The sequence below is a fragment of the Herpailurus yagouaroundi genome, unplaced genomic scaffold (genome assembly GCF_014898765.1).
Source record: "Herpailurus yagouaroundi ecotype Mexico unplaced genomic scaffold, PumYag 428, whole genome shotgun sequence".
Classification (NCBI taxonomy): domain Eukaryota; kingdom Metazoa; phylum Chordata; class Mammalia; order Carnivora; family Felidae; genus Herpailurus; species Herpailurus yagouaroundi.
This window is the reverse complement of record NW_024412645.1, coordinates 3,065,505-3,086,784: the sequence shown is the minus strand read 5'-3', so window position 1 is coordinate 3,086,784 and position 21,280 is coordinate 3,065,505. Positions and strand designations below refer to the sequence as shown.

Genomic DNA, 21,280 nt, shown 5'->3' with positions numbered 1-21,280 from the left:
GAAGGAAGGAAGGAAGGAAGGAAGGAAGGAAGGAAGGAAGGAAGGAAAGAAGGAAGGAAAGAAGGAAGGAAAGAAGGAAGGAAAGAAGGAAGGAGCAAATCTATCTCTATTCACAGGTAACATAATCTTATGCAGAAAATACTAAAGAACCCACTAAAAACTATTGGATCTAATTAACAAATTCAGCAACATTACAGAATACAAGATTAATATCCAAAAAAAAAAAAACCCAAAAAAACCCCACTTGTTCACGAGCAATGAACTAACTAACCTAAAATGGAGTTTAAAAATAATTCCTTTTGGGGTGCCTAACTGGCTTAGTTGGTACAGCATGTGTCTCTTTAGATTTGGGATCATGAGTTCAAACTCCATGTTGGATGTAGAGTTAAAAACCATGTATATTTAAAAATACTAATAAGTACATTTATGATAGCATAAAAAGAATAAAATACTTAGGAATAAATTTAACAAAAGAAGTACAAATCTAATACTATAAAAACTATAAAATATTGCTGAGAAAGAATTTGAAAGACTTTTTTTTTTTTTTTTTAATTTTTTTTTTTCAACGTTTATTTTTGGGACAGAGAGAGACAGAGCATGAACGGGGGAGGAGCAGAGAGAGAGGGAGACACAGAATCGGAAACAGGCTCCAGGCTCTGAGCCATCAGCCCAGAGCCTGATGCGGGGCTCGAACTCACGGACCGCGAGATCGTGACCTGGCTGAAGTTGGACGCTTAACCGACTGCGCCACCCAGGCGCCCCTGAAAGACTTTTATAAATGTTCATGGATGGGGTACACAGGTGGCTCAGTCGGTTAAGCATTGACTTTGCCTCAGGTCATGGTCTCGAGATTCATGAGCTTGAGCCCCACGTTGGACTCTGTGCTGACAGCTCAGAGCCTGGATCCTGCTTCAGATTCTGTGTCTCCCTCTGTGTCTCCCTCTCTCTCTGCCTCTCTCGCTTGCACTCTGTCTCTCTCTCAAAAGTAAACATTAAAAAAAAAAGTTTTAATTAAATAAATAAATAAATAAATAAATAAATCATACTATTGCAAAGATAGCAAAATGCCCATACTACTGACATACACAATCCCTGCCAAAATCCCAGCTGCCTTCTTTGCAGAAATTAGCAATCTGAAACTAAAATTCTTATGTTAATATGAAGACACAGACTATCCAAAATAATCTTGAAAATGAAGTACAAAGTTGAAAGAGTTACCAATGTTTTGCAATTTCAAAACTTACTCCAAAGCTACCATCATTAAGATGTTATGGTACTAGCATAAGGACAGACATACAGATGAATAGGGAAGAAATGAAGGACCAAAAATAAACCACATTTATAGTCAACTAACTTTGAAAAAGAGTGCCAAAACAGTTCACTGGGAAAAGAATGGTCTGTTCAAGAAATGGTACTAGGACAAGTAGATATCCACATTCAAAACAATAGTTAGAACCCTATCTCACACCATATATAAAAATCAACTCACACAAAATCAAAGGCTAACTGTAGTAGGAACTATAATTATAAAACTCAAAGAAGAAAGAATAGTAATGAAGCCTTGTAATCTTGGGTTAAGCAATGCCTTCTTAGATATGACACTAAAAGCACAAGTGACAAAAGAGAGAAATTGGCCACAATTCAAGTTTGAAATTAGTGTATCAAAGAACATCATCAAGAAAGTGAAAAAGAAGGGCACCTGGGAGGCTCAGTCAGTTGAGCACCCGGGTCTTGGTTTCAGGTCATGATTTCAGTTCGTGAGTTCAAGCCCCATGTAAGGCTCCGCATTGACAGTGCAGAGTCTGCTTGAAGTTTTCTCTCTCCCTGTCTCTCAAGATAAATAAATAAACTTTAAAAAAAGATAACAAAAAAGAAACCCAAAGAATGGAAGTAATATTTGCAAAACATATATCTGACAAGGGATTTATATCTAGAACATATAAAGAACACTTACAAATCAGCTATAAAAAGGGGCCCCTGGGTGGCTCAGTTGGTTGGGTGACCGACTTTGGTTCAGGTCATGATCTCGCGGTCTGTGAGTTCAAGCCCCGCATCGGGCTCTGTGCTGACAGCTCAGAGCCTGGAGCCTGTTTCGGATTCTGTGTCTCCCTCTTTCTCTGACCCTCCCCTGTTCATGCTCTCTCTTTGTCTCAAAAATAAACGTTTAAGAAAAAAAAATTTTGGGGGGGCTCCTGGGTGGCGCAGTCGGTTAAGCGTCCGACTTCAGCCAGGTCACGATCTCGCGGTCCGGGAGTTGGAGCCCCGCGTCAGGCTCTGGGCTGATGTCTCGGAGCCTGGAGCCTGTTTCCGATTCTGTGTCTCCCTCTCTCTCTGCCCCTCCCCCATTCATGCTCTGTCTCTCTCTGTCCCAAAAATAAATAAAAACGTTGAAAAAAAAAATTTAAAAAACAAGAAAAAAAAAGAAAAAAAATTTTTTTAAATAAACGTTAAAAAAAATTTTTTTTAAAAATCAGCTATAAAAAGATTAAAAATCCAATTAAAAATTAACAAAGGCTCTAAATAGAATTTCTCCAAAGACTATATAAAATAACCAACAAACACCTAGAAAATGTTCAATTATCATTAGTCATCAGGAAAATGCAAATCAAAACCACAATGAGGGGTGCCTGGGTAGCTCAGTTGGTTAAGTACCTGACTTCAGCTCAGGTCATGATCACAGTTTGTGAGTTCAAGCCCCACACTAGGCTCTGTGATGGCAGTGCAGAGCCCACTTCAGATCCTCTGTGTCCCTCTCTCTCTGCCCCTCACCCGCTCATGCACACACACACACTCTCTCAAAAATAAACAAACATTGGGAATGCAAGCTGGTGCAGTCACTCTGGAAAACAGTATGGAGGTTTCTCAAAAAACTAAAAACAGAACTACCCTATGACCCAGCAATTGCACTACTAGGCATTTATCCAAGGGATACAGGTGTGCCGTTTCGAAGGGACACGTGCACCCCCATGTTTATCGCAGCACTATCAACAATAGCCAAAGTATGGAAAGAGCCCAAAAGATAGATGAATGGATAAAGAAAGTGTGGTATATATATACAATGGAGTATTACTCAGCAATCAAAAAGAATGAAATCTTGCCATCTGCAACTATGTGGATGGAACTGGAGGGTATTATGCTAAGTGAAATTAGTCACAGAAAGACAAAAATCATATGACTTCACTCATATGAGGACTTTAAGAAACAAAACATGAACATAAGGGAGGGAAACAAAAATAATATAAAAACAGGGAGGGGGACAAAACAGAAGAGCCTCATAAATATGGAGAACAAACTGAGGGTTACGGGAGGGGTTGTGGGAGGGGGGATGGGCTAAATGGGTAAGGGGCACTAAGGAATCTACTCCTGAAATCATTGTTGCACTATATGCTAACTAATTTGGATGTAAATTTAAAAAATAATAATAAAACAAGTTTAAAAAAAAAAAGAAGCTAAACTAAAATAAATAGATAAACATTTAGAAACAAAAATAAAATTTAAAAAGCCCAATGAGATCATTTCACACTAGAATGACTATAATTAAAAAGACACATAGTAAGTTGGGGCAAAATGTAGAGAAGTTGAAACCTTCATACACCGCTGGTGGGAATAGAGAATGGTGCAGCTGCTGTGGAAAACAGTTTAGTGGTTCCTTAAAATATTAATCATAGAGTCTTCCATGGGAAGCTGTTGAAATGGGAGTCCCCTAAGCTCACCTCATGTCAGACACAACTGGATAACCCACATTAGTGTAAATAACTCAGAAAGCAGCCCAAAGATTGGCAGAACAGACCCTCCGCAACTAAATGTAGAAAAGAAGTCATACCGATGAGAGTAGGAAGGGCAGAGATGCAGAAGGGAGTCAAACAAACTTGCAGGACTGTCCATGAGGTAGGGACACCGTAGCACAAAGAAAGGAAAGAAACAGACCCTCACACTGGGAAGCATGCATGAGGAAGAGGAATCCCTATAACATACTGCTTTGAGTTCTTACAATCAGCAGCGATTAACACCTGGAACTTTAAAAAATCAGCAGTCTCCCTGGGAGGGTGAGAGGAAACTGAGTCCTTGCCCTTAAGGAAACAGCACAACAAAGACCACTGCAGAGATACAGCATAGAAGTAGCAATGTGAAAAGTACCTGGGTTACACAGGAAGGACTTTTACTAATCTCAGAACAAATACTGGAGAAGCAGGAATATTTGGGAGACTTCTCTCCAGGAACAGAGGAGCTGATAGGCACCATTTCCCTCCCCCACTCCTTGGCCTACACACAAAAACACCTACAGCTACAGGAACCTGTGTAGCACCAACCCTTGGTACCTAGGTTATTAACAGCACCACATTGCCCCAAGTTCTTCTGTGGACACGCCTGCTCCAGCCAGGCCCAGGCTCTAGGTCCCCTCCCACAGCAGACCTACACACACTTTGCTTACACCATGCACCCATGTCCCCCTGCAGACCTGCCACCCTCTAATAGGCCCTAGGCCGGAACCCGTTCAAAGTGGTGCCACAAGCCTGGCAGTGTGCAAGTAGTCCTGACAAGGGCCAGCGCCACTCCAAAGTGACTCCTGCACTAGGGGGAGGGAAAGATAATAACCACACACACCAGTCCAACTAGGGCCTCAGCAGTGGGCTGGGAGCAAACATCTGGTCTGACTACAGGCCCCACCCACCAATGAAAGATTCTCAGGGGACAACACATGGAAAGTGACCTGCAGCCTGATGCTACCTCATTTCTGGCAAACGCCTGGTCTGACTCAACTGAATCCCTAGGCGGCCTCAAATTGGCCCACTAACAACACAGGGACCAGTCCCTGCCCACAACAGGCAAAGACAGCCATCACAGATGACTGGAATGAAGGAAAAATTAGCTCAACCGCAACAGTAGGGTACAGGCAACACACATATGAGACACCCTGAAGCTTCAGGTTCTGTGAACAAGGAACACTGCATTGCAGAGCACTACATGACCTCTTCTTCCTAAAGCCATTACTTTCAAGAGCAGAAGATGTAGCTGACTTTCCTAATACATAGAAACATACACAGTGAGTCGAACAAAATGAGGAGACAGATGAATACTTTACAAATGAAAAAACAGGACAAAATCACAGCAGAAGAGCTAATTGCAACAAACATAAGTAATATACTTGATAGAGAATTTAAAGTAATGATTGGGGCACTCGGGTGGCTCAGTTAAGCCTCTGACTCTTGATTTCAGCTCAGGTCAAGATCTCACAGTTCATGAGTTTGCGCCCCACACGGGGCTCTGTGCTGACAGCATGGAGCCTGCTTAGGATTCTCTCTCTTCCTCTCTCTCTCTGTCCTTCCCCCGCTTGCACACTCTCTCAAAATTAATAAACTTAAAATAATAATAATAAAAATAATGATCAAAGAGTAGAGGACCTCATGAGAACCTTAACAAAGATATGGAAAATATAGAAAAGATCCAATCAGAGATGAAGAACTCAATAACTGAAATTAAAAATACACTTAGAGGGAATAACTAGCAGACTAGAGGAAGCAAAAAAAATGGATCAACGACTTGGAGGACAGTGTAATGGAAAGCAATCAAGCTGCACAGGAGAGAGAAAAATAATAATTATAAATGAAAGAAGACTTAGGGAACTCAGCAAGACCGTCAAGTGTAATAACATTCACATTGTAGGGATCCCAGAAGGACAAGAGAAAAGGGAGAAAAAGAGAGAGAACATTTATTTGAAAAATTAACAGCTGAAAACTTCCCTAATCTGGGGAAGGAAACAGTCACCCAGATGAAGAAGGCACAAAGAGCCCCCAACAAAATCAACCCAAGGACTTCCTCACCAAGACACAGCAATTATAAGGACAAAAAGTAGTGGGCACATGGATGGCTCAGTAGGTTAAGAATTCGAGTCTTAATTTCAGCTCAGGTCATGATCTCATGGTTCATGAGATTGAGTCCCGTGTCAGCTGTGAGCTGACACTACAAAACCCACTTGAGATTCTCTCTCTCTCCTTCTCTCTCTGCCCATCACCCACTTGCACACACAAGCTCTTTCTCTCTCAAAATGAGTAAATAAATGTTAAAAAAAAAAAAAGGACAAGAAGTAGTGATACCCAGAGAATTTTAAAAGCAGTAAGAGAGAAGAAAACAGTTACATACAAGGGAAACCCATATGGCTAACAGCTGATTTTTCACCAGAAACCTAACAGGCCAGAGGGGAATGACATGACATATTCAAAGTGGTGAAACGAGAAAACCTGCAGCAAAGAATACTCTAACAAGTCTAGGATTCAGAATAGAACAGATTGTTTCTCAAACAAAAGTTAAGGAATACATGACCATTAAACCACCCCCAAGAAATGTTAAAAGGGACTTTGAGTAGAAAGGAAAGGTCATAAGCAGACCACAGGCAAAGTAAGAAAAGTAAAAAGCACAAAAGCAGTAAAATTAAGTACGACAAAACCTTGCATTGCATGTAACTTGTTCTGTGAGTGTTCCACAAGACGAGCAAACATTTCTAATAAATTTTAACTTGATAAACAAGTGATGTCTTGCAAGAGTAGTACGTGTATGAGTAGTATGTAACGCCAAATGTCACATGATAACAACTGAGCCAATGGTTCTTGAAATTTGCTTTGATATACGAGTGCTTTGGATCACAAGCATGTTTCCAGAATGAATTAGGCTCGCATACCAAGGTTTTACTGTGTATCTATAAAAATCAGTCAAAGGGGGGGGCGCCCAGGTGGCTCAGTCCGTTAAGTGTATATATACCCACACACAAATACACACAATGGAACATTATTTAGCCATTTAAAAAGTATGAAATCTTGCCATTTGCAACAACATGGATGGACTTTGAAGGCATTGTAAGTGAAATAAGTCAAAGAAAAACAAACACTGTATAATCTCACTTAAGTGTCTTATATGTAGAATCTAAAACACCTAAACTCGGGGCACCTGGGTGGCTCAGTCGGTTGAACGGCTGACTTCGGCTCAGGTCATGATCTCACAGCTTGAAGGCTCGTGAGTTCAAGCCCTACATCGGGTTCTGTGCTGACAGCTCAAAGCCTGGAACCTGCTTCTGATTCTGTGTCTCCCTCTCTCTCTGCCTATCTCCTGCTCACGCTCTATATGTCTCTCCCTCTCAAAAATAAACACTAAAAAAAATTTTTAAGTAAATAAATAAAAATAAAAAACCTAAACTCATATAAACAAGAGTGGCGGTTACCAGGGACTGGAGAGTAGGGGAAATGGGGAGATATTCATTACAGAGTACACACTTCCAAGTATAAGATGAATAAGTTCTGGGGATCTAATGTACAGCATGGTGATTACAGTTGATAATATTACATTATATACTTGAAAGCTGCTAAGAGCATAGATCTTAAATGTTCTCACCACAAAAAAGAAATGGTAATTATGGGATGTGATGGAAATGTTAGTAAACACTATGGTGGTAATCATTTTCCAATTTGTAACTACATCAAATTGACACATTGTACACCTTAAATTTACACAATGTTACATGTCAATTATATGTAAAGTTTGGGGAGGGGAGGGGAGGGGAAGAGGACAATTACGAGAGGAACAATTTAAAAAAAAATTTTTTAACATTTATTCATTTTTGAGAGTGAGACAGACAAAGCATGAGCGGGGGAGGGGCAGAGAGAGAGAGGGAAACACAGAATCTGAAGCAGGCTCCAGGCTCCGAGCTGTCAGCACAGAGCCCGGCACAGAGTTTGAAATCACAGATGTTGAGATCATGACCTGAGCTGAAGTCAGACGCTTAACCGACTGAGCCACCCAGGCGCCCCTAGAGGAACAATTTTATAAATAGATAATGGTGATAGTTGCACATTTTGTGAATGTACTTAATGCCACTAAATTGTATACTTAATGGTTACAGTGACAAAACTTTTTGTTGTATCTATTTTCCCACAATAAAAATAAGTAAACACTGGTGCCTACTGGCTCAATCAGTACAGCATGCAACTCTCGATCTCAGGGCCATGAGTTCAAGCCCCACATTGGGCACAGAGCTCACTTTAGTAATAATAATAATAATAATAATAATATAATAAACAACATTAAAAATACTTAGGAATACTTTCTTTTTTTAAGTACAAGACTTGTATACTGAAAACTATAAAACATCACAGAAAGAAATTAAAGAATACCTAAATAAATGGAAAAACATCCCATGTTCATGGATTGGAAGACTTAAAATTAGATGTCAATAATCCCCAAATTAATCTATAGATACAATGTAATCCCTATCAAAATCTAAGCTGCCTTCTTTGCAGGAAGTGTCAACTTTGTTCTAAAATTCATATGGAAATGTAAGGGACCCAGAATAGTCAAAACAATCTTGAAAAAGATGAACAAATCAGGGCTCACACTCTGGATTTCACAACTTACTACAAAGCAACAGTAATCAAGATTTTTGTGGTACTTGCATAAAAGGATAGACATAGACCAGGGGCATCTGGGTGGCTCAGTCGGTTAAGCATCCAACTTCAGCTCAGGTCATGATCTCATGGTTCATGAGTTCAAGCCCCACGTTAGGCTCTGTGCTGACAGCTCAGAGCCTGGAGCATGCTTCAGATTCTGTCTCTCTCTCTCTCTCTCTCTCTCTCTCTCTCTCTCTGCCCCCCCCCACCCTGCTCATGCTCTGTCTGTCTCAAAAATAAGTAAACATTAAAAAAATAAAAAAAAAAAAGAATAGACATAGATCAATAAAATGTTATTGAAAAGTCCAGAAATAGGCCCTCGGATTTATGGCCAAATAATTTTTGACAAGGGTGCCAAGACCATTCAACAGAAAAAGAATAGTCTCTTCAAGAAAGTGCTCAAACACGGGGTGCCTGAGTGGCTCAGTCGGTTGGGCAACTGATTCTTGATCTTGGCTCAGGTCATTATCTCACGGTTCATGAATTTGAGCCCCATATCAGGCTCTGTGCTGACAGTGTGGAGCCTGCTTGGAATTCTCTCCCCTGTTCTCTTTACCCCTACCCCACTCTCTCTCTCTCTCTCTCTCTCTCTCTCTCTCTCTCTCTCTCTCTCTTAAAATAAATAAACAAAATAAAATTTGAAAAAGATGTGCTCAACTAGGATACTCACATGCAAAAGAATAAATGTGGACCTCTGCCTCATACCATAAACAAAAAGCAACTCAAAATGGATCAGGGTAAGGTCTAAACATATAAAACATCTAGAAGAAAACAGGTGTGAATCAATAACTAATTATGATAGCTCCTTATGGAGCATCATATACTTTATGCTGTTCACCCTATCAGGATCCTCAGATATATGTAATCTCACTTTTAAAAGTGATGGACATTTGCAACTACATGGATGGAACTAGAGGGTATTGTGCTAAACGAAATTAGCCAGAAAAAGACAAATATCATATGCCTTCACTCATATGAGGAATTAAAGATACAAAACAGATGAACACGCAGAAGGGAAGCAAAAAGAATATAAAAACAGGGAGGGGGACAAAACATAAGGGACTCTTAAATATAGAGAGTAAACAAAGGGTTTCAGGAGGGGTTGTGGGGGAGGGGGGAATGGGCTAAATGCATAAGGGGCATTAAGGAATCTACTCCTGAAATCATTGTTGCACTATATGCTAACTAGTATGTAAATTCAAAAAAAATTTGAATTCAAAAAAAATTTACTAGGATGTAAATTCAAAAAAAAAATTTAAGTAATTAATTAAAAATAAATAAATAATAAGTAAATAAATAAAAGTGATGCAGCCCACTCACCCTTTCTCCCCTTATCTCTGTTTCCCACCCACCATACATCAGCCCCACCCCTATCTTAAAATTATGGCTTAAAATGAGTACAAAATAGCTTCAGATACTTACTTCTCAATTTAAAGTTGTACCTATAAACATTCCTATATTATTTCTCCATTTTCTACTGTTTCTTTTTCAGGTCATCAAAGTTGGACATGAAATAAAGAGTGATAAGGTACAAATAATACATTAATCATTCACTTTTAATATTAAAATGCTATTTCAAACACACACATAGCAAGGCCTTCCTACTGGAATCAGGAAGTATCAGAGAGGATGAATGTATTTAAACTGCAGGGTTGACTATTTTGAGATAAAATCAAGTAACAGTCAACAAACAGCCTTACATATTCTGAAACTGTAAGAGGGATGTTCTAAAGCTGCCACAGGAGGGGTTAAGTGGTGAAGTTTGTGATGAGTCCAAAACTGTTTGCAAGTTTGAATGAATCAGCATTTTTCTTGGGAAAGGGTCCACTGCTCTCCTCAGACAGACAGAACATTACAGATGCCCAATAACACCTGTTGAAAGAATAAACGAAGGGGGATCCACAGCAAGTGAGAGTCAGTAAACTCCCCCAAAACTGCTTTCTTGGTTCCAACTTTCATCACCTTCCAACTCCGGGATCATTCCAGACGGTCTTAAGCTCTCTGTTACAACTCTCTACAACTAAAATATTACACAATATAACCAAGGGTCTTACCAAGATTGGTGAATCCATCCTGAAGAGCCCACAATCGAGCCCAAGGGGCAGGGACAGGCTCCTCCGGTTCTTGGTCCTCGGGAATCGAACAGAGTTCCTGGGTGGACACCGTGTCTAAGGAGCTCAGAGTCCCCGAGCTGGAATGAGAGGACTGGCTGGATGTGGGTGCTGTGTTGGTGGAAGAGCTGGACGTGCCCTGCGAGTGTGAGGAGGAGCCATGTGTCTGGGAGGAGATGCCTTGAGACTGCGAGAAGCTGCCTTGGGACTGTGAACAGGCACCACTGCCATGGGGCGGCTGACCCTCCACATCCGTCTCCCGAGACATTACGACCTCAAAAATAAGTGGCCAATAATAAGATAAGTTTCAAGGAACAAGACTTGAAGGTCAAGAGTGAAGGATGGACATATTTACATCAGAAAAAAAAAAAAAATCCGGAGCATGAATGTTCTGCAAGAGTTAAAATTCTAACAGTCTATGGGAAGCCTGCGTGGCTTAGTCAGTTGAGCATCCAACCCCTGATTTCGGGTTAGGTCATGATCTCACGGTTTGTGAGATGGAGCCCCACATTGGGCTCTGTGCTGACATGGAAGTCTGCTAGGCTCTCTCTCTCCCTCTCTCTCTCTCTCTCTCTCTCTCCACCCCTCCCCCTCCACACATGAGTGCACACTCTCTTTCTCTCTCTCAAAATCAATCAACTTTAAAAAAAATTAAATATTTCAAAAATATAGATCTAAATAGATCTATAGTTCTTGTGGGCTGAGGTTGCCATCAGATCACTTTCACCAGATCAGTGTTTTGTAGGGCAGCCACAAACCACAGGGAAAAGAAAGAAAAAAATTATTTGAAGGTTATAAATAAGCTAAAAGCAATTAACTAAGTTGGGGGTGGGAGGGAAGACTGATAACAGCTTACATTCATCTAATTTTTTAATTTTTTTTTTAATTAGAAATGAAACCTAAAAGGTATTCACTAATACAATCAACACTACACTTAAATGTCATGTTTTGGAACAAGAAAGAAAGGGAATGTTAGTGTGGATTGGAGTAGAAGATGATTAAAGAGAAACTATATACTAACTCACCGCACCACTCAAGAGGTGACCATTTATGTAAAATGTCACTAATGCCCCTCCTCCCCCAAACCTGCCCCAAGACTGTGCAGACCACATCCTGTTTGTTCATTCTAGATTCCTTGACTCCTAACTAAGGGCCAGGCTACTTAATGAGACAGAACACAAAGAAGACTGCTCTAAACAACTCCACCTAGCACTTTGTGATGCTAAGTTACTATGCTCATCTTTTCAGCATCCTAAATGGCCTTCCAGCCCAACAAAATTCTGCCGAAACCATAAGAGGTTCCCACCCTTGTTTAGAATTAACTTGATGGGCAGTTTAATAACAGAAATTATAGTAAAGTCAATCCTTAACTTTAAATCCCTAATGTGATTTTTATAAAGAGGGGAGAGGGGCATTCTCTCTTCTCCCCAGATATCCATACTCAGGTATTCCTCCAGGAGAACATAGTAAACATTATACTGACATTTATATAGCTTTCCAAATACAAAGATCCTGATGACTTCTTCTTAAGCCACACCAGTAAGGTGATGCCAGAGCTGAGTACGCCAGCTCTAATACTACCTCGGTCAAGGTTGCAACCTATTTCAGCTTTTTGAGCGAGACTTCTCCACCCTGAAAACTGGGAAAAGACTGTGTCAAGTAGTGGCTGCTATGCTTGCTTATTGGTGAGGGTCCACCAAACGGAAAACACATTACTCTCAGCCATGAGGAGGAAGTATATGGAAAGGTTGGAGGCAAACAAATCTGGAGTAGATAGATCTTGAGGATTAAATGAGATGACACATGAACGTTCCTCCCCCAGCAATGCTTGATAATTGGGAGAACAGAATTCCAGTCCCAAAGAATCAGACAACCGGAAAAGGGTTTGCAAGTGTAACACATTTTTTTTTTTCCAGATAGAGAAACTGAATCCCAAGGTGGACTGGTGCCCTCCTACCCTCTCCTCGCCAAGCCATCCCACACACTTACTTATGGACACTCGCAGGACATCCTCTTACACAGATCAGTGTGTTTCCAGTTCCTGCAGCGCCTAGCAGCTAAGAGTGAGTTCTCAATAGGTTTTTTTTTTCTAAATTGAATCTAAAATATGGTAGTAATTACTAACATGTATATAACTCTTTACAAAGCAACTTCCCTCTGATTTTGAAGAACACAACTTTGTTCTTTCTTACCATGCACGTCTGGGCCAGTTTCAGCTTGTAAGTAACAGGGGAAGTGAACTTCACCTCGAAGTTCATCTACGAAGGAAGACAGTCGCCCACGCGTTCCTCTCCTCCCCCAAACCAAGCTCAAAAACCAAAGTGAAAATTCGGGAGATTCAGTTTGCATCAAGACCCCAAAAACGGGAATCGAACCCCCCAAACACCCAAGAGAAAGTTCCCCACTATGACTCACCGCGTGAGCCCACCTGCAGCCACACAACTCACAGCAGCCGCAGCCAGCACTGTGGCGCTAAACAAGCACATACGAACTCCACCCTCAGCCAATCAAAACAGCCCTCCGCCGCCGCCAGACCAATGAAAAGCAGCCGATGTGGTCGTCTACGCGTAGCCTCAATGCTTTCTGGGAGTTGTAGTTTAATATGAGGAGCGGGATTCCCAGAATCCAGGTTCCCCCGGGTTATCCCGCCCCCTTAGCTGCCCAGCCAATCAGCAGCAGTAGTCTGGTTGGGCCCTCGCTCACGGTTTCCCCCCGCAGGTGACCGTGGCGAGACAGGCCGCGGCCAGATGTGGGGCGGAAGGACCGGCGCCTTGCTCCGGGTGTGGGGGCTGTGGCCCGCAGGGGTCCGCGGGCGGAGACCTCTAGGCTGCAATGCTGCGTCTCTGGCCGGAAACAATTCCCCCCAGTGTTGGAACTGCGGCGGCCCAGGGGTCCCCAAGCGGGGAGACGGGTTCTTCTGCCCACAGTGCCGCGCGCTGCAGCCACCTGACCTCACTCGAGATTACTTCAGCCTCATGGACTGGTACGGAAGGCGGTTTCAGGAAATGCGCCGGGCGAGAGACACATCCGGGACTGGCGAACTAGCGTGGAGGGCCGATCATGCTTGGGAAGGAGAAGGCGGGACCCGTTAGGTCGATGGGCGGAGCCCTAGAGAACTGGGGGCGGGGACTGGGGGGGTGGGATTGCGACCCGTGAGAGAGGAAATTGAGGGGTGGGCCTAAGGATAGGCTTTTGATCGATAGAGACCAGAATGGAGGGAGGACTGGAAGGGCGGGGATGGAATTCTGGGGGAATTGAAGGAGGCTTCAGTGGAGGGAGGGTTGGGACCTGAGAAGGGAAGCTGAGGGGCGGGGCCTGAGGGAAATGTACTAGAGTGCCAGAGAAAGCAGACTTGAAGGACAGGGTCAAAATGGTTAAAGTTGGAGTGAGGATTTTCAGAAAGGGGTACTGAGGTGTTATGCAAAATAAGGGAGTAAATGAGCTTCCAGGTTTGTGAACACATGGAGATGTTGGGAGAATAGTGCGCCTAGAGGGCTTGGTTGCTCCCCGGAACTTTCCACCTACGCATCTCTTCCATCTGACTGCTCCTGAGTTACATCCCTTTATAATAAATGGATAATCTAGTAAGAAAAACAAACAAAATAGGGTGTAAAAGCACAGAAAACTGAACGTTGTGGTCTGAGTCTGAGGGAGAAGGGAGATTTGGAAGGAGAGAGACTGAGAAATGACTTTTTCCTGTTTTCCTCCAATGGTCGAGGAGCTTGGAGAGAGGTGAAGTTTGGACCGAGCCAAACTATTATGACAGAGCAGCCTCCACGAATAGAAAGTGAAAGGGACTGGGTTAAAATAAAGTGGGAGACTAAGATGAAGGGACCTGGCCTCTCAAAAGATCGGGTGGGATTCGAAATGGTCCCCTTAACTCTGGGATCTGCCCCTGCCAGTCACTGCATACTTATGATGGGCTGCAGTAACACTATCCTTTAAGTTCTTGGAACACGCCCATCTCGTTCGCACCTCAGGGCCTTTGCATGTTCCCTCTGCCTCTGCATGACTTTTTCCTCTCATCTTTGATTTTTTTTTTTTAAGTGTATTTATTTATGTGGTGGGGTTGGGCTGGGCAGAGAGAGAGGATCCCAAGCAGCTTCCAGAACACAGGGCTCAAACTCATGAACCCTGAGATAATGACCAAGAGTGTGTCGCCTAACTGTGCCAACCAGGCACCCCTGATTATTTTTCATCATTATTCAGGTCTCAGCTGAAATGTCATCTCTTTGTCCACCACATCTACCCCTTTCTCTGACCTTTTTCTCTTTTTTTTTTAATTTTTTAACGTTTATTTATTTTTGAGACAGAGAGAGACAGAGCATGAACGGGGGAGGGTCAGAAAGAGGGAGACACAGAATCTGAAACAGGCTCCAGGCTCTGAGCTGTCAGCACAGAGCCCAACGTGGGGCTCGAACTCACGGACCGCGAGATCATGACCTGAGCCGAAGGCGGCCGCTTAACCGACCGAGCCGCCCAGGCGCCCCTTTTCTTTCCTTTTTTTTTTTTTTTTTTTAATTTTTTTGACCCTTTTCTCTTTCACAGCACCTACCACTTTTTAAGGTTATCTCTCTCTCTACATGTTTATTGCATCTTCCCCCATGAGAACAGGAACCAGGCCCACAGTATAAAAATACAAAAATGTTTGAGGCATGAATTTTATCTCCCAATTTCCTTACAGCAACCGTGCCTTCGGAGTGGACACAGCGAAGCTCCAGAATAGGTACCAGCAGCTACAGCGTCTTGTCCACCCTGATTTCTTCAGCCAGAGGTCTCAGGTAGCCTGTGAGCCACCCCTAATCATACCCAAACACTAGTGCGTGGTGGGGTGGGTAGCAGTGGCTTTGCAGTGATGTGATTATCAGAGACAGAGCTAAACAGCCAGCTCCACCCTGGGACAGCTTGACCCCAGACTGCCAGGCCCTGGATCTACCCTGCACTCACAGCTTTTACCTGACTTCCCAGAAGAGTTAGAACCCATCTGTTGAAAATAAAGACAGCTCATCCCACACCAGTTCTACTTGATGACTTCCTTAGGTGCCGGCCCATCAGTATTTTATGAAACAGTTTGTGAATGTAATGTGGCTATACCGATGGTAATAAGATTATCTTCATCTCCACTAACAGACTGAAAAAGACTTCTCAGAGAAGCATGCGACCCTGGTGAACGATGCCTATAAGACCCTCCTGGCCCCGCTGAGCAGGGGACTATACCTTGTAAGGTGATTTCCCAACCCTTCTATGCGTGACTACATGGTATCCATTGTGCTGTGGGACAGCTGCTCCCCTGTATTCAGCAGAAGAGTGCTTGAGACCCGAGTTAGTCTAGGGACCCAAAAATAATTAGCCTCAAAGATACTGAATGGAGATAGTTTTCTCTGAATACTTGTAAATCTGCTTGCCTGATTGCATTTTTTTTTTTTTTACCATTTTCTCTAAATTTCAAGGATTGGATGGTGATGGCATTTAGGGAAGAGTAATTTGGGTTTTTGTTTGTTTGGTTTTTTGGTGGGGAGGAGCGGAGGGAAGAGTTTAGCACCTTAGAATTTTAAGATTTAGTAGAATCTTTACAAATATCTAGTTCAGTCTCCCGAGTGGAGGAATGACTCCTCCAGGGTTACACAGTCTCAGGGAGCAGAGAGGAATCCTGTCCCAGCTCTCTTATGTCAATGTGACTTTCTCATACCCTACCTTCACACTCTCACTATTAAGACAGTTTCTTTTTTTTTTTTTTTTAATGCATGGTATTCTGTTCTGAAGGGTGAGTAGGATTTATGACTCTGGCCACAGTTTCTTCAACTAACCTTACTTTCTCTGCTTCATGTCCCAATAGCTAAAGCTCCATGGAGTAGAGATTCCCGAAGGGACAGATTATGCAATGGACCAGCAATTCCTCATGGAAATAATGGAAATCAATGAAAAACTTGCAGAAGCTCAAAGTGAAGCTGCTATGAAAGAGATTGAATCTATTGTCAGAGGTAAAAGATAAAATACATGCATTTTATTGCTGTTGTGAGTACATGCCCAAGGTTAAGTGGAGAACGAATATGAAAACTACATATTGGTCATCATAATGATTCAGGGAGTATGTTTTTTCTTGATTATACTGAAAGCAATTTTGTCTGAAGTTTAGACTTGCAACATCCATAGCTTGCCAGAAGGCAGCCTTAAACCAAGAATGTAATAGTATTTTGCAGATTGCAATCCTCCTTCCTACCCATGACATCATTTAAAAAAAATGTTTTTATTTACTCTTGAAGGAGAGAGATAGAACGTGAGTGGGGGTGGGGCAGAGAGACAGGGAGACACAGAATCCCAAGCAGACTCCAGGCTCTGAGCTGACAGCACAGATCCCGATGCGGGGCTCAGACTCACAATCTGTGAGATCATGACCTGAGTGAAGTTGGTTGCCCAGCCGACTGAGCCACCCAGGCGCCCCCGCATGACATCATTTAGATGTTATTATTGTCTCTGACAAAAATAAATAGGGCTTTCTGTGCACTGACAGTGTGGAACCTGCTTGGGATTCTCTCTCTCTCCCTCTCTCTCTACTCCTTCCCCTGGTAAAATAAATGAATAAAAACTTAAAAAAAAAAAAAAAGAGCCTGGGTGGCTCAGTTGGTTGAACGTCCAACTTGGTCTCAGGTCATAATCTCATGGTTCATGGGTTCGAGCCCTGCATCAGGTTCTACACTGACACCTCAGAGCCTGGAGCCTGCTTCAGATTCTGTGTCTCCCTCTCTCTCTCTGCCCCTTCCCCCCTTGTGCTCGCTTGCTCTCTCTCTCGCTGTCTCAAAAATAAGGAAATAAACATTAAAAAAAAAAAAAAAAAAGAATAAATAGGCCTTAAAAGTTCATGGAAATGCCCAAGGTCACCTTGCAGAGCAAAGACTGAAAAACTGACTTCTGATCTCATTGCTTTGCTTTCCATCTTATTGCATAGTGTATCAGGGGTCTCCAGAGAAACAGAACCAATAGTATATATGTATACATGGAGAGAGAGAGAGAGGGAGAGAAAGAGAGAAACCTATTTTAAGGAATTGGCTTACATAATTGTGAAAGCTAGCAAGTCTAAAATATGGAGGGCAGACCAGAAGGCTGGGAAACTCAGGCAGGACTTCTATGCCCACATTATCAAAGCTAATCTTTACTTAAAGTCAACTGGCTGTAAATGTTAATCACATCTACAAAATACCTTCACGGCAACATCCAGACTAGCATTTGACTAAACAACTGGACCATAGCCCAACCAAGTTGACACATAAAATTAACCATACCATGTACAAAAGTTTCCAAATTCTCCTGATTGTATAAACGTATGTACTTTCACAAACGTTTGTGGCATGCCTACTATGTATCAAGCATTGTGCACGACACAGTGAATAAGAAACACACGGCCCGGGCCCATGTCTTCATGGAGTTTATATATTTCAACTCATTGTGTCCAAAATGGAGTTCATGAGCCTCTCCCCTCCCTCCTTAAAAAAACTACTCCTCTGCTGATGTTCCCTAAGTAAATGACACCATCCAGTTGCAAAGTCCAAAACACTGAGGAGGCATTCTTAACAACTTATCCTCCCTTACCCCCGTAGACAGTCATCACCAAATCTCAAAATGCCAACCCAATGTGACCCAAATCTGTGTTTTCACTGCCAGCACCCTGTTCCAAGCTACCATTCATTCTCACTGGGACAACTGCGGTAGCTCTAGACTGGTCTAGCTGTACCCTCAATCAAATATATTCCTACATTGTGATTTGTGTGATCTTTTGAAACCCAAGTCTAATCACATTACCCTTGGTCTTACTTTAAAATTTAACTGGCTTCCCAGTTCAAGATCAAAGTCTTATGGGCTTCCAGGGACCTGTATGGTCTGTCTTCCTCCCAATTGCCTCTCCACCTTAGGCACACAGGCTATTTCTAGTTCTTCATCTGTATCAAGCACCTTTCTACCCTAGGGCCTTTGCACAGGCTGTTCTTTTGCTTGAAACCCTCTTCTACTTCTAGTTAACTCTTCTTCCTCCAGATCTGGGGGCAATCATCCCTTCCTCAGAGAATCCTCAGCAAACCTCTTTATCTATACCTTTTGACAGTGGACACTCCCCCCTTGTAGGACCAATCACAGTTGTAACCTTACTGTTCTACATGAGATTATTTGACCAATTTCAACCTCCCTCCCTCCTTGGACTGGAAGTTCTGCAGAGGCAGAAATTGTATCTGCTTTTTGGTCCCCTCATATCCTCAGCCCGTGAAATATTATTCCACAGGGTATATTGGTGTGTAACAGGGGTTCAGTAGATATTGAGTGAATCATGATCAAAGAGTTACTTGTTTAAAAGCAGTAAAATGACAATTGGTGAGGGGAGGTCTATCAGCCAGGAGTGTATCAACAGCCTTACACCTGGGTGGTGTTGGGAGAAGAATTCAATGCTTGCAATTGGAAGCCCCATCTGCACAGCTTTGGAAGGCAGAGGACTATGATGCTGTACTGTAAGGGAGTCTTGGGTGCACTGTCAACACTGCCACTGAATTTATGTGTGACCTTGAGCAAGTGACTTCACCCCTCCGAGCCTCAGTTTCCTTATCTGTAAAATGGAGATAACATCAGTACTGGTTGTTACAAGGATTAAAGTAAATGAAATAAAACAGGTAAAACGCTTAACACAGTGTCTGGCCTGTAGCAGGTGCTCAGTCATTGGTGGGGGTTATTCTAGCCCTAGAGTAAATGTCTGGTTTTGAACAGGTCACTGACCTTCGTTTAGATTAATTCCTAAGTTTCTTTCCCTATAGGCACCTGCTAAGGCCCAAGGTTAGTGAGTGCGTATTCGAGGGCATAGGGCTAGTTAGATCTGGGACAGAACTTCAGAGCCTCTTGACTCCTAAGCCAGTGTTCTTTTGCCAACACCACATTGCCAGTTTCCCGCCACTGTATGGGAATCTGGACACTTGGGGTCTGTTCCCAGCTCCTCCACTCAACTGACCATGTGACCATAGGGCCATCCCCCAATACCTGTAACTGCCTGCAATGCGGATATAACATGTTTGAAAATGCTTTGAAAGCAGGCACCATATAAATGATTGATACTATTTATATCTGGAAAACATACATAAAATTCTTCATTTTCTAATGAAGACCCAGCAGAAACATCAGGTGGCCGCTTCTCTACCTCATTTGGCATCTTCTCTCTTATGGTACAACATAATCTAAATGTTTCATTTTCCTGGGCGGCTGTAGAAGTTGCAAGAGATTGCTTGAAACACTGTAATGCCCTGCCCTAGGCAATCCTAGCTTGCTAATTTTCTCCTGCTTGAAATCTGGAAGATTCATACTACTTGATGGAGATAATCAAAGCATTTCCTTGTCCTGTTTATTTTATTTATTTATTTTTATGACTCTATAGCCATTTTACAAGACTTAGTGATTGCCCTTCAGACCTTTTTTTTTTATGTTTATTTATTTTTGAGAGAGAGAGAGGGACAGAGAAAGAGAGACAGAGGATCCCAAGAGGGCTCCATGCTGACAGCAAGGACCCTGATGTGAGGCTTGAACTCACAAACCGTGAGATCATGACCTGAGCTAGAATCTGCTGTTTAACCAACTGAGCCACCCGGACGCCCCACCCCTCAGACCTTTCGTAAGTAGAAAAACATAATGTAACTAGGGTCAGCTGCACCAAACAGGAGCTGTCTTCATGGGACATGTGGAGACAGAGCTTATGAGGCCTTACTCTGGAATCTAAGCTCCCTGTTGTGTTGTGTTGTGTTGTGCTGTAACCAGCTACAAAGTGTTACCCTGACATCATTAGTCTATTTGAATAGAAAAATTAAGATACTGATTTTCTCTTTCAGCTAAACAGAAGGAATTGAGTGACAATGTGAGCAAAGCTTTTGAACAAGGTACTTTCTTCATTTCTTGACTTTCTTAAATATGAAAATAGATTGTAAGCACTGAGGTATAACTCTCCATTCAATAAGTAGCTATTTTATATCCATCCTAGGATAGGTACATGAGGAGCTATAAAATATAGGCAAGCCTACATTTCTCCCTTCCAAGGATTCACAGCCTTGCTAGAGAACCAAGTGGTATGCCAAAAAACAGTGATATGCCAGAGAAAGATTACATGAAAGTGCTTCTATTCCCCTTTAGCAAGTGGGAGAAGTGAAGGTGAGGGTTGTAGGCTGAAGCCAACAGAGACAGATCCTGAGGGCAAGGCTGCACAATCAACATTTGGCAAAGCCTGCACACCCCTTTCTTCTGCAAAGCCCAGGAGGAGAAGCCCGTGGCAGAGCTGTGCCCAAATTACAAATATGGGCTATTCATCCTGGTCCCCATTGCTCCTGGTTCCCAGGTTGAAGAGATTGGGTCTTTTTCTAGCTATTTTGAAGCAAGAACAGTCTTTTTCTCCATCCCAGACTTATGCTGCCCCTTAAATAACAAAATAATGGCCTTTTACCCTTTACCTGAGAGATCATTTGATTGTGGGAAGCAAAAGGCCACTCAAGCTAGCCCAGATCAAAAGGAGATTATTATAATGACTTGGGACTACTCCCAGAATCCAAAGAGAAAGTCCCTGTGATGATTATAGTACACAGTGTGATAAGAGCTCTTCTGGGGCAAAGCCTGGGGACCAGAAAGCAGTCTGGAACCAAAGCTGTGGTCACGGACTCAGTGCCTCTGGCAATTCCATTCCATCCTCTCCTCACTGTAAACCAGCCCCATCACCTTCCTCAT

The 21,280-nt window shown here is 42.6% G+C and overlaps 2 protein-coding genes across 18 annotated transcripts in view; one reads left to right on the top strand and one right to left on the bottom strand.

Annotated features, from left to right (window-relative positions):
* The window catches only part of CHEK2 (checkpoint kinase 2), a 48,125-nt gene extending 34,879 nt beyond the window's left edge, over positions 1 to 13,246 (bottom strand). For 2 of the 11 annotated variants that reach the window (XM_040463786.1, XM_040463790.1), the window contains exons 1-2: positions 12,024 to 12,185; positions 10,490 to 10,820 (exon numbers count right to left, since the gene is read on the bottom strand). In XM_040463786.1, coding sequence (XP_040319720.1) covers positions 10,490 to 10,814 — 325 coding nt within the window. In that variant the 5' untranslated portion in view covers positions 10,815 to 10,820; positions 12,024 to 12,185. The other 9 variants (XM_040463793.1, XM_040463796.1, XM_040463794.1 and 6 more) reach the window with 7 other exon arrangements.
* Positions 13,247 to 13,267: 21 nt separating this feature from the next.
* Positions 13,268 to 21,280, top strand: part of HSCB (HscB mitochondrial iron-sulfur cluster cochaperone) — a 30,799-nt gene continuing 22,786 nt past the window's right edge. For 4 of the 7 annotated variants that reach the window (XR_005787007.1, XM_040463800.1, XM_040463798.1 and 1 more), the window contains exons 1-5: positions 13,268 to 13,529; positions 15,231 to 15,327; positions 15,677 to 15,766; positions 16,383 to 16,527; positions 20,398 to 20,445. Coding sequence is in view for 6 of the 7 variants with exons in the window: in XM_040463800.1 (XP_040319734.1) it covers positions 13,294 to 13,529; positions 15,231 to 15,327; positions 15,677 to 15,766; positions 16,383 to 16,527; positions 20,398 to 20,445 (616 nt within the window). In the remaining variant the exon portion in view is untranslated. Of the gene's footprint in view, positions 13,530 to 15,230; positions 15,328 to 15,676; positions 15,772 to 16,382; positions 16,528 to 20,397; positions 20,446 to 21,280 lie in introns of those variants that run through there. The other 3 variants (XM_040463799.1, XM_040463803.1, XM_040463804.1) reach the window with 3 other exon arrangements.